The 12,388-nt window shown below is 33.4% G+C and overlaps 1 protein-coding gene across 2 annotated transcripts; it reads left to right on the top strand.

Annotated features, from left to right (window-relative positions):
• The first annotated feature begins 4,147 nt into the window (after positions 1–4,147).
• Positions 4,148–11,167, top strand: LOC131640199 (regulator of nonsense transcripts UPF3-like). Of its 2 annotated transcripts, none has more exons than XM_058910612.1 (13): positions 4,148–4,638; positions 4,751–4,857; positions 6,023–6,118; positions 6,239–6,337; positions 6,501–6,577; positions 6,792–6,905; positions 7,576–7,720; positions 7,988–8,061; positions 8,786–9,218; positions 9,421–9,516; positions 9,615–9,736; positions 9,817–9,868; positions 10,126–11,167. In XM_058910612.1, the coding sequence occupies exons 1-12, from the start codon at positions 4,508–4,510 to the stop codon at positions 9,853–9,855; spliced, it is 1,533 nt and encodes a 510-aa protein (XP_058766595.1). In that variant the 5' UTR covers positions 4,148–4,507; the 3' UTR covers positions 9,856–9,868; positions 10,126–11,167. The 2 variants fall into 2 exon arrangements, with proteins under 2 accessions (XP_058766595.1, XP_058766596.1); XM_058910613.1 differs by having other exon boundaries at positions 4,149–4,638; positions 7,988–8,052; positions 10,126–11,161.
• Positions 11,168–12,388: the final 1,221 nt, after the last annotated feature.

Below are 12,388 nucleotides of genomic sequence, written 5' to 3'. Positions count from 1 at the left end.
AATATTTTCTCACTCTTTTCCAATATCACATATGTGACAACTCAAAAGCTCCACTAATCCCTTTTTATTCAAAAACCTAATTTAATATTTTTAAAATCACACTTTGGCCCCAACTTACTTCTAATGATCACTACTTCCATTATTTCCTCATAGTTTATATTTTCCATCCAATTGTATTTAAACATCTATTTTCTATTTATTTTAATTAATTAAAATTAACCATAAATTCTAATAATATTTCACACAACTATTCCCAATAAAATGCTCAAGCACACAAATAATTCCTAAAATCAATATTAAACTCAATAAAATTTTAAATACGAGAAACGAGGTGTTACAACAACTGCCATGAGAAGTGGGAAAACCTTTACACCTAAAATCGCTTGTAGGTAAAAAAAGGCTAGATTGATTTTTCCAAAGAAGGACACCATGAGACACATTAAATGCCACCCGCACTCTTTTTCCTTAAAAAAACTCAAAGCTTTCAATATTGATTGACGTTTTGACGTCTTAAAGTCCAATCAAAATACAATTTGATATATCCCTTTACCACATAATTGTCTAAGAGGCATTTTATAGAGGTGAACACTCGCCCCAAGTTGAGCGACCCGCCTTTTAATAAAAAGTTGCATTCATCTGAGAGACTCGCCACTAATCTGAGGGACTCGGATCTTAATAGAAAGTCGCCATCAGTTGAGGGACTCTCCCCAATTGAGGGAGTCGTCTCTTAATAAAAATTCACCTTCAATTAAGGGACTCATCTCTTTATAAAAAATCGCCTTCAACTGAGGGACTTGTAACACCCTAATTTTCTCCCAAATAATTATTAAATAAACATCATTGCAATTTAAAAACGTCACTCAATTAGGATGTCACATCAATACAAACACAACCCTGTTTATAGTATAATAATATGTAACACATACCAATTATTAATAATAACTGTAAAAACTTCGACTTATTGCAGCGGAAAAACATTAACAAGTATACAAACACTTATTTAAAAATAAAATATAACAATGTAGTAATTATCAATGTTGCAACAAAAGAGACATTATAAATATACAGCAAAATAAACATAACACGCAAGCGTTCGACCCCCAGTGTTACATATCAGAGTAGACATTGACACCAAAGAAAGCAAATAAAGAAAAGCACTCTCTTCAACTATCATCCACACCTTCACTGCGGGTTACCTATGCGTTACCCACGTAGAGATGACATTCAAACAGAAGGGGTGAGATAACATAATTATATAAAGGAATACATAATAATAAGTGAGCAACAAATTATTACAAGCACAACATGCATTCTAACCATACATTCCACACCACTAACACAACGACGCCATACAAATTCAATATAATGGAACTCAACACTCGACTTAATGCATGTGTTACCAAAATGTGAACTCTCAGTTTCACCGCTTTGATCCCTACCTAAGATCGAAGCTCACCAAACAGATTACTGTCCAAAATTGTTACCAAGTAGTGCTTCACTAATCTATCACCATATGAATTAGCTATTTGAACCCAATATACACAATGGTACTGAGGCTCATTAAACACAGACCCCTGTTCAACACCATGATTGCATGCAATATATTATACATACAACACAACAACTTGCACAAAGAACTTCACTATAGTCAATGTACTTTGCCACTATTGGCCACCATGCACTAAACACCTGCCAAGACATGCAATAACAACAATAAGACAACGATATAGCAAGCAATATCAATGCCTTTGCACGCGTTTCACAAAACAGCATAAACTCACTATGCATGAAATGCATGCCCACACATCAAATAATTTAAATTTTGGTATAGAAAATAATTTTAAGTTAAATTACATTACACCAACTTTGCAACACTTCAAAAGGTACTCGATTTGGACTTACGAGTAACAAATCATGAGGTAAAACATCCCGGCGTGTCATAATTAAAAATAACATATGAACAATCAACTTCACATGCATAATAGATATGATAATAACACTCAAACAATTCACCTATCTCTATCATGTTATAGTTCAGTGCGTTAGCTTTCTAACACTTCGAACAAGACGTCATTTGGACATACAAATCAAAAGCTATGATAAAAACGATTTCACAATATAAAATTTAGGGAGCTGCTACGGCCACCCATAATGGCCACTACGGCCTGTAGTGCTCCTAACCCATAATTTCATTTTTTGCATGTTTCTGATACCAGAATCTATAGGGCTATTACGACCATCCGTATTAGCTGCTACTGGCCGTAATAGAGCCTAGAAAACGATTTTTCCACACGATTTTATGTGATCTCTCTTATGTTTCCAGCCTTGCAATAGACCCCAAACCCCAAGTTTTTACCTCCGACAATTCCAAAACATATCATATCACATGACACGTGAATTAAGGGATATAAACACCCCACAACATCAATACCACATACAATCACATGGTCCACAGAAACCAATTCACACTGATATACATCATCATAATCATACAACTTCTTATTATCTAATTGCACCTAATTTCATCAACTAAATAGAATTTCACAGTTGAAATGTTTAGAACTTATGAGAGGGTTAATTTCTAGCAAGCAATCAATTCCCTACCCACAAACCATTATACAAACCCTTAGATAATCAAACCCCACTCTTACCTTGTTATTCCTAGCAACTTTGATCCTTAAGCTCTATGGATGGATGATTTTTCTCAAGCCTTCTCTTGCCCTAGCACTCTTCTCTTTTCCCTTTTCACGTACCGCAAAAATTGACTTCTCTTCTCTCTATTTTATCCTTTAAAAATAATCCTTTCTATGGTTTTTCACTTCTACCCTCACTTACTCCTCTAACTATCCACTATATCCTCAATATTCTCTCAATTGCCAATTCAGCCCCTTACTCCTCTATGCATCATGTTATTATATTTTTAAATTACTAAATAAAATAATTATTTTTATATTAATTAAAATAATTCCAATTATTCTCCCTATCTACCATATGATCACACACCTCCAACACCTCGAATTATATTTTCTAAGGCTTACCACCCTACACCAAGGGTCCCCAAATACACCAAAACACCAATTAGCACACAACATGACACAAATAAATTATAATTAATTAATTAAATAAATAGGGGTATTACATGACTTGCCTCTTAATAAAAAGTCACATTCATCTGAGGGACTTACCTCTTAATAAAAAGTCGCATTCAACTAAGGAAATCGTCCAAATTGATAGACTCTCCTATTAATAAAAAATCGCCTTCAACTGAGGGACTCGCCTCTTAATAAAAAAAAATCACCTTCAACTGAGGGACTCGCCCTAAGCAAAGGGGCTCGCCCCTTAATAAAATATATGCCTTTTAGCTTAAGGACTCACCTAAATCGAATAAAAGCTTTGGTGTAGGTTATTGAGCTTGACAAGTTTAAAAGCCCTGTCAATAGGTTTTTTAGTCTGACCTCTATAAAATAATTTTTTCGAAAGTTCATAAGCTAAGCTTATGTAAAATATTTGTCTGTTGATTATTGAGCTTAGCAAATATAAAAGCTCAATCTGTTTGTTGTTGAAGGTTTGTAGGCAAATAATGTAATAAGTTCAAATGTGATTTTAGTGAAACTCTCAAGAGGAATTTTTTTGGGACAAGAGTAAGTAAAGTAGTTAGGCTGAACATGTATAAATTTTTGGCACACTCGCTATCTCTTATTTCTTAAAATTATTTTGTTTCTGCTATGTCCATTACATATCTCTCTTCATCTCCGTCTTCTATATTTTTTGTTGTTGTCTTATCCTTATGTGTTTATCAGAAATAAATTAATTACTTTAAAAGATACAATTTTATAAATTAGTTTCGATTATCAATCAAAATAAGTCACCATCACATTTTTTTTTACCAAAACACCATCAACTAAACGTGTGAGAACAAAGATATATAACTAGCGCGAAACTGACATGTTTTTATATAACTCATTGACATGTTTTTTATATAACTCATATGTTTTGATATAATTAACACCATAAGGGATCAGAAGTCACTAAATTGATGTGTTTCATTTGTGAAATGTCAAAATTGAAACTGATTAAATATTTGTTGATAAATTAAAGTCAAAATGAAAAAATAGAAACATATCAAAAGGGTATATATGTGATGTCGTGTAAAGCGAAAGAGAAAGAAACGCAAAGCGCAGACCGTATGTGCCATTAGTATTTCAATTCCACTGCCTTCCAATTTCAACAAACAACAACAAGTCGCAACTCGCTTTCTTTTATTTACACCAAACCAAACCAAACACACCCTTCCTCTTCTCTTCTTATGGCAATTTGGGGTTTTTCTCTCAAATTAGGGCACACAATTTATTATTGATCGATCCATTCGTTGATTTTCTCTCCTCGAATTTCACAATCAATCAACGGAGAAGATGTGATCCTACTTATAAGATTGATTTTTTTGTTTTGAAACTGTAACTAACTGTAATCTGTGTATCAAATCCAACGATTTTCTAGGGTTTTTGTGATGTCGGATCGGACCAAGGTGGTGGTGCGCCACTTGCCTCCTACCATCACTGAAGCTTCTCTTTTGCCGCTAATTGATTCCGCCTTCGCCGGTCGTTACAACTGGCTCTCTTTCCGTCCTGCCAAAATCAGGTCTCGCATTCTCCATTCTTGTGTTTTTTCTATTGATGCAATGCAATTTATGTTTATGATTATAGTTTATATGTTTTTTAATTTTGTAGTCTCTTTCTAAATGTATTTTCAGCCAGAAACAGGCCTCATTTTGTAGAGCTTACATTGACTTCAAGAAGCCTGAGGATGTTATGGAGTTTGCTGATTTCTTCAATGGACATGTCTTTGTCAACGAAAAGGGTAACCAATCATATCATTTGAACTTCTTGATTATTTACTATGAATGAAGCATAAACACTTCTAGAATTAAGTGTGTGTAGTGTCCGACAAACGTCGGATACTTCTACAACACATGTTGGATAATCCACAAACAAGTGTACCAAAAAAATTATCTTTCCTTTGCTTCGACACTCTTTTGACCATTGTACGACACCCGCATGACACTCCTAGGGAAAGGGCCGGACAATTTTAGACAAATGTCCCAAAAAAGTATTTTTCTTTGCTTAGTAGACACAACTTATACACACCTTGGATACATCTAACATGGCTGATCATCGAGGAGTTAAAAAATTCGATTACAGCATTTTTTTTTATACTTTTTCATAGTAAATGAATAAATAAACTTCTCAATATAGATGCTTGAGTATATATTTTGATTTTCAATTTTGATCTTTTATTGATAATATTTATATTTTATTTAATTATAATAAATAAATTAATATATATGAAGTGGCGTCATGTCGGTGTCTTATGTTTTTTGTTGGAAGTAATGGTTGTCAAGATCGGGGCGGGATAGTAAGATCTTAAAACATAAGATCGTAATTAAGATTGGAAGATTCTACTCAATTATTTTGTAAGATAGGAAGGAGTAGCAAGATCGTAAAACATAAGATCGTAACAAAAATCATAAGATATTACTAAAATGAAAAATAATACTATATATTTGAAGTTTTTTACATGATATTTTGTTAGGCAAGTGTATTTGAGAGAAAATGGCCTCCGCCAAACCGTAATTGTTGCGCCTCTCTCGGCATCTTGTCATCCTTCTTGGTTGTAATGGTGGTGACCGGAAAATGGTCGATCGTGGCCTAATTTGGTCAATATCGCATATAATCGATGATTTAACGATTTTTTTTCTTCACAATTTGGCTACAACACACTATTCTACTTAAGATCGGGATTGTTGAGGGTGAGTGGGATCGCAAAATCGTAAGATTTTAAGATCTAGATCGCGATTTTGACAATCTTCCATTGCCTTTTAAATCACCTTCTAAATAGAATTCGCTTCGCTCCTAAACAGAATATAGTTTACATGCTTATTTTAACTATTTTATACCAGAAGCTTTGGAGCTTTGATATTATATGTGGCAATATGGTTCTCTGTCTCACTGGTTTTCCTTCCCAGGAACACAGTTCAAAGTCACTGTTGAGTACGCTCCTTCGCAACGTGTTCCAAAGCAGTGGTCTAAAAAGGATGGTCGTGATGGAACCATATATAAAGGTACCATTTAGACAAGGATTGAAATAAATTACAATCAATAGATAGATGTACCTCAATAGGAGTTATGCGTAAAGTCCTTTTGTTGAATATAATATAATTTTTTACATGGTGAACATCTAGATCCCGAGTATCTGGAATTTCTAGAACAACTTGCCAAACCTGTTGAGAATCTCCCTAGTGCTGAGATACAGTTGGAGAAAAGGGAGGCAGAACGATCTGGTTCGTAAGTTAATGCTTAAAATTTGCAGTGAGCTATAATTTTGGTTTTATTTTTTCGGACAAATATGATTTTGAATTTTAGAGACAAAAAAGCGGTATACACAGAATGAATCGGTATAGTATATTTTTTTACTTTATTTATTGGATTTGTATCGTTTAACAGGTGCTGGGAAAGATAATCCTATAGTTACACCACTGATGGACTTTGTGCGCCAGAAAAGAGCTTCCAAGGGACCACGGGTATTTTTGCTTATGATTTTGATATGTTAAAGAAACTTACTCGGTTTTTCGTTGGCCTTTAACCCGCACCTCTAAGCATGTGTGTATGTGTATTTTCTATTTGTGATGTAGATAAGAGTTGGTGCATTCATTCTTATCAAGTCTGTATAAATAACAATTGTTTTTGTTATTTCTAAAAGCACCATCCTTTCCTTGCTTATTGGAATTTGTGCAGAGATCATTGTCTAATGGAAAAGTGAGCAGAAGAATTGGCACACCTTCAAATGGAACCTCTAGTTCTGTCCCAACTAGACGCGGTTTCGCAAAAAAGAGAGTTTCCACCACAATGGTATTGTGCATTTATGCTTATAGCTAGCTTTGACTATTATTCCTTTATGATTTCATCAGAGAATTTTTTCTGGTTACCATTGCAAATAATCACATGTGTTTTATATCTGGGATAAATAATTCTTTCCATTTACCTGATTTTTTATTGCACATTACTTTGAATCTATGGATATATGGTTTGGCTGGAAAAGATTTTCAATTTATTGCTCTTTGGAGAAATCTATTACTAGAAAGCTAGAATTGAATGATATTATTTATTTTCTAGTTGGTGTTTAAGGTTTTCTTGCTGAAGATAATATTATGATCCTTTGATTATACTTTGAATAGCTCTAGTGTTAAGAAAATCATCGATTTTATTTTATTACTAACATGAGAATAAGTAACCATAGGTTCAAATGTTAGTAAAAACTAGGTTATCTTTTTTTTTTTCAACTTTGCATTTTGCTAGACTTCTGAATTTTCCAAGCAATTTTTTTTATCGCAGAGGAAAGTTTGAGAGATGTATTTCCTATTAAAATGTTTTTTATTCAACTTTTAAAGTAATGGAAACAACATGAGTTATATGATACTTCTCCAGTCGCAATTACTTGCACATACATACGAAGTACCGATTCTTGGTTCCGACTCTTTTGTGTTTTAACATGTCAAACTTTTGCTTTTATGGTGAACAGTATGTTGCAAGGGATGCAGGGAAAAATTCTACTGTAAAGGACAAATCAACTTATATTTTGGTTCCCAGGCATGGTGATCAAAATCTTTCAAATAAATCTTCAAATATAGCTTCTTCAGATGGAAATCAAACTTATGATGAGAATGGTGAGGTTGATATTTTGTTCAACTTTTCATGTGCAATTTTTTTTGGGTTATATTATGGTTTACGCAAATTTTCATGTTCAACTTTTCATGCGCAATTTTCCCCCTGTTTTCCCTCTCCCTTCAAGTTTCTGATGTTAATATCTTAGAGGTGTTTCATTCTTTAATAATTCTGATATTTTGAGTATTCTATAATTAAAAAGTAACTGCTAATTTTTTTGTATTGTATCAGTTATGGGAATTTTCTTATCACCTTGTCCATCATTTCAGGAATTGCCGGAAGTAATGATGCTGGGAAAAAGAAAGTACTGCTTCTTAAAGGGAAAGAAAGAGAAGTAATTACTGTAAACTTCTGATTATTATCTTCATAAATTTGTTCTATTTATGCTTGGCATATCTTGCAAAAAGGTTGACATAAGTTGCAGAGTGTTTCCTTTCCTTATGAAGGTCAGCATGTACCAATAGACAGCCTGACTTTAGGTTGAATGTAAAGTTGATTGTTATTATTCTGAATGGAAGCAACTTGAGTTTGTTACTTTCTTAGAACTAAAAATCACTCCACCCTCTTATCTTGTTGTTTTTTCATTTAAAATAAGTTTAATTTTGCCGGCCTCATTTTAAAAAACATGCAAATTTCAGCTAATCTTGAAATTATTGTATTAATAAGTGGAATTGTTGATAAATTCAGGTTGTAATTTCATCTTTCTCCTGTTAAAAATCTTAATCAGAAATCTAAGGTTAAATATGTTTCTGACTAGTCTCACATGCAAATCAATCAGTGACTGTCACTGAGCTTTACAAGAACACTAGTAAAAATGTGAACCAGAGATATAATGATACAAATGGTTTGATATGATTTGTTTTCTATAATCTGCTGTCTAATTGCCGCATTACGTATGAAGTATTTCAATGAAATATGATGAATCAGTAATTCCTTATCAGTTCGGGCATGGATTGGGTTTTAGTTCATTGCTAGTGTCCTTGGTGGATTCATCTGTCTGGTTCATGTTTTTACTACAGGTCTCTTGTACGAGTCTATTTTGCTTTTGATTGCTTCTTATTATGCAGGTATCTGATTCAGATAGCATGTCGCAGCATCATAACATAGCATCTTCAACTAAAGCAGTTCATAGTTCTACGGTTCTGAAACAGAATCAGCGGCATGAAGGTAGTGGAAGGATTATCAAAAGCATACTCACCAACAGAGATCTGCGACAAAGTCAGTCTTCCAGAGCCTATTCCGAGCGGCAGATCCAAACTTCAAATCTAGAAAAAGAAAAACAACCTGCTCGCCCCGTACATGTGCAATTGATTTTGAAGGGCACTGATGGTGCGCCAGAGAATAGGATTACCGTGCATGGTCTACACGTTTCTAGTGAGAGACAAGAGAGGCGTTTTAGACATAGGGATAGACCTGACCGTGGTGTTTGGACAAGTCGTTCCAATGTAGGTGATGAATCTTTGTCATCCTCAGCTTCTTCACATGTAGATCATTTGGAAGGTACATGCTTTGATCTTGCAATTTTGGACTAATCCTTTATGCTTATGTAGAAGGGGGAAAAGGTTGAAACTCACTTTTTATTAGCTAAACTACTGACAAATTAATGTACAAAATATTACCTTTTTGGAAAGTCTGCTACCGCCTTCTTACAGTTACATGTTCTTCACAAGTTGAAAATTTTATTGTATTACATACAAAACAGGAGGTCATCCAGAGTTTAAACATGACACACCAAGTGCAAGAAGTGGGGAGGTAAAATCTCTTGGAAATTTCCGTGCCAGTCATTCATCAGAAAATGGTTGGTTTCTGGCTTTGGATAGCAGAATCTAGATTTTTTTTTTTTGATGTTTATAATGGTTAATGTTTGCTTAAATTTCACTGCTCTTGATTGTTTAGGTTTCACTAGGCCTTTTGGTCGCCGTGGACCAATACATGGAGTGAAGGATGTTGATGGCTATTCGATTAGTGAGGGGAAGCATCCTAGAAAATCTAGTACCTCTGCTTATGGTTCCAACGAGGTACCTAAATTTGATTTCTGCATTAAAACACCGCATATTCTTTTCTGGTTCACTAAATGATAAATCTCTTTACTCTGCAGAAACAAGTTTGGGTCCAAAAAGCAAGTTCTGGGACCTAGAGTATTTAGATTGGTGAGACACATTCCTTTCATCAGGCCTATATAGTCTAGTGATGTAGCTGCATGTGATATATGATATGGTTTTTTCTTTTTCTTTTTTCTTGTGGGCACTGCCCATTACATTGATTCCTTGCTGCGGAAGTTGTTATAGTATTTCAATAATTGAATTATCTTTACCAAGTCCGTTTCATTCACATGCTCATGTAAATGTAAGCTTAATTTACTTTTCATGCAATTACTTGTGCCAAAGTTGATGATTTTTCCTTGCAGTGCTAAGCTTGCTGACATACAATTTTGGAGCATGCATACATTTGCTAGCCGCCGGATTCTGTCTCTTTTTGGTCGACGGATTCTTACAAGTGAAGGAGTTAGTGTGATTAAAAAAAAGCTTTTACAATACATGGGAGGGAAGTACTGTGATGGATTTGATTTGGCTTAAATATTTGGACATAACTTAATTGAAGATGGCTCTGAGAAAAAAGAGAAATGAAAGTAGTGGAATCACGCTGCACAGTGACTCATTTTCAAGCTGTTACCTGTTTGAAGAATTATGGATAGATTTTCCTGGCAAGTTCTATCTTAAATAGTTTTAGTGTAAATATTCCCTCAATATATACGATGGCATATTAGCTAAGGGTATGGGTAACTTATATAAACAATCCATTATTTTAGCTGTTTTCCAAATACAAGTCGGCGCTTGCTCTATTCCTGGGTGATTTTCTAGTTACACAGAACACTTCATGGACGACTTAGCGGGATTTTGTCCTTGGTTTTTTTTGTTGGCACTGAAGTTTCGTGTAGAGCTGAAACGCTGAAATGTCTTGGATAACGACATGGTGTGTTTACTATCAAAGAGTATTGGGGAATTATTACTGTGTGGATTTTAATTTTCTATAAAATATCAATGTACAGTATGGTGTTGCATAACAAAGCTGTTATATGATGTTGCTGGTTTCTTGATTATGTGAATGGTCTACCAGTTCTCACTTTTCTTTTTTACTTTTATCTGGCTGGTAATTGCACTAGTGACTGTTACCAAAACAAGTTTCTTCACATAAGCCTAGAAGGAGATTAAAAGGCATCATAATAAACTTGCAATCCCATTCACTGGTTCAGAATTCCATTTTTGGTATCCTTTTCTTTCATTAATATGACTATAGCCTGGCGTGAAATCAATTTAGAAAAAAAATATATCTCTTCCCAGTTTATCCAATAGTTCATTGATGATAGGAGTTTGAAATTTTCCAAGTACAATAATCTTGCTTAAAGTTTGTAATATACACAAGACTGACATTCTCCATCTTTTTTATTCACTAAAATCATGCCACTAGAATAAGAGCTCACAATTAGTCAAATTATACTAGAATTAAGCATGTCATCCACCAACCTTTTGATTTTAATTTAGTTGGGAATGAAGGTACCTGTAGGGCCTGAGATTTAGGATTTTAATTTTGTTGACTTTTTCCGCCCTTGGATCACCAACATTATACATTATTTTCCAGCCCTTAAATTTTCACATGTGAAGATATACATTATTTAACTTATGTATCTTCGCATATGAAGATCTTTGGAAACCATATATCCAAAGTTTCAAATTCATCCACGACTCATCCATGACAAACTTCTGTATGATGAAGAATTTCAACATAGCAATTCATCCTCCCAAGCCTTTGAGGACCTTAGAGATTATGTTCTTGCGGTGGTATTTTTAAACCATTGCACATAAAAAAACAATTATTTATAAAAGCCAAACCATATGCTCAATTAGTAAAATATTCATTTTCTACCAAATAAAACTTTTATTTGTTTTGAAAAAATCCTCCCTCTTCTCTATTTTTGTCTACATGTCTAGTATAAAAAATAAAGAAAATATTAAGTACTTTAAATATACAACTTAAAAGGGTAAATTTAAAAATGTTATTTTAAAAAGACAGTGAAATATTCTTTTAAAAATATTTTTTTTGGCCTTTTTTTTTTCTCGGTATAATTTATGGTGAACTCTTTGGTTAGATAACCTATCCATCATTCAATCATCAAATGTCATATTGTTTTTTTTATAATTTATATTTAAATAAATTAAAATATTAAATAGATTTTCTCTTTTAATTTTCTAACAAATGTCTTTAAAATTTTTTTAATAAAAAGTTTAAAACACTTCTTCTTTTAACCAGAATAAGACTTAATTCTTACCATTAATAAGAAATTGTTGAATACATGTTAAAATATTAATACAAATTTAAAAGCTAGTAAAAGATGGAGTAACAAGTTGTTAAAAAATATTTGTCTATCTTACATTTGAGACAAAGGCTTTCTCCAAATATTATTCATAGAGATTTCATTTTGGATAGAGCTACTCGCTTGGAGATGTTGAACATTTCTCCATTTCACAAATTGTTTTCGCTGACTCTTCAATATAGTTTCAAATATGATTATTCGTGCCTTTCTAAATATTCTAAATAATGGTTGATACCAAAGTCTGTTGATTTTGACTTATATCTTGCAAAAGAGAGAAAATAACATATGTGAATGAGAT

Source organism: Vicia villosa, unplaced genomic scaffold, assembly GCF_029867415.1.
Source record: "Vicia villosa cultivar HV-30 ecotype Madison, WI unplaced genomic scaffold, Vvil1.0 ctg.002996F_1_1, whole genome shotgun sequence".
NCBI classification, from domain to species: Eukaryota; Viridiplantae; Streptophyta; class Magnoliopsida; order Fabales; family Fabaceae; genus Vicia; species Vicia villosa.
The sequence above is the reverse complement of the archived record's forward strand: the minus strand, read 5'-3'. Positions and strand labels throughout refer to the sequence as shown.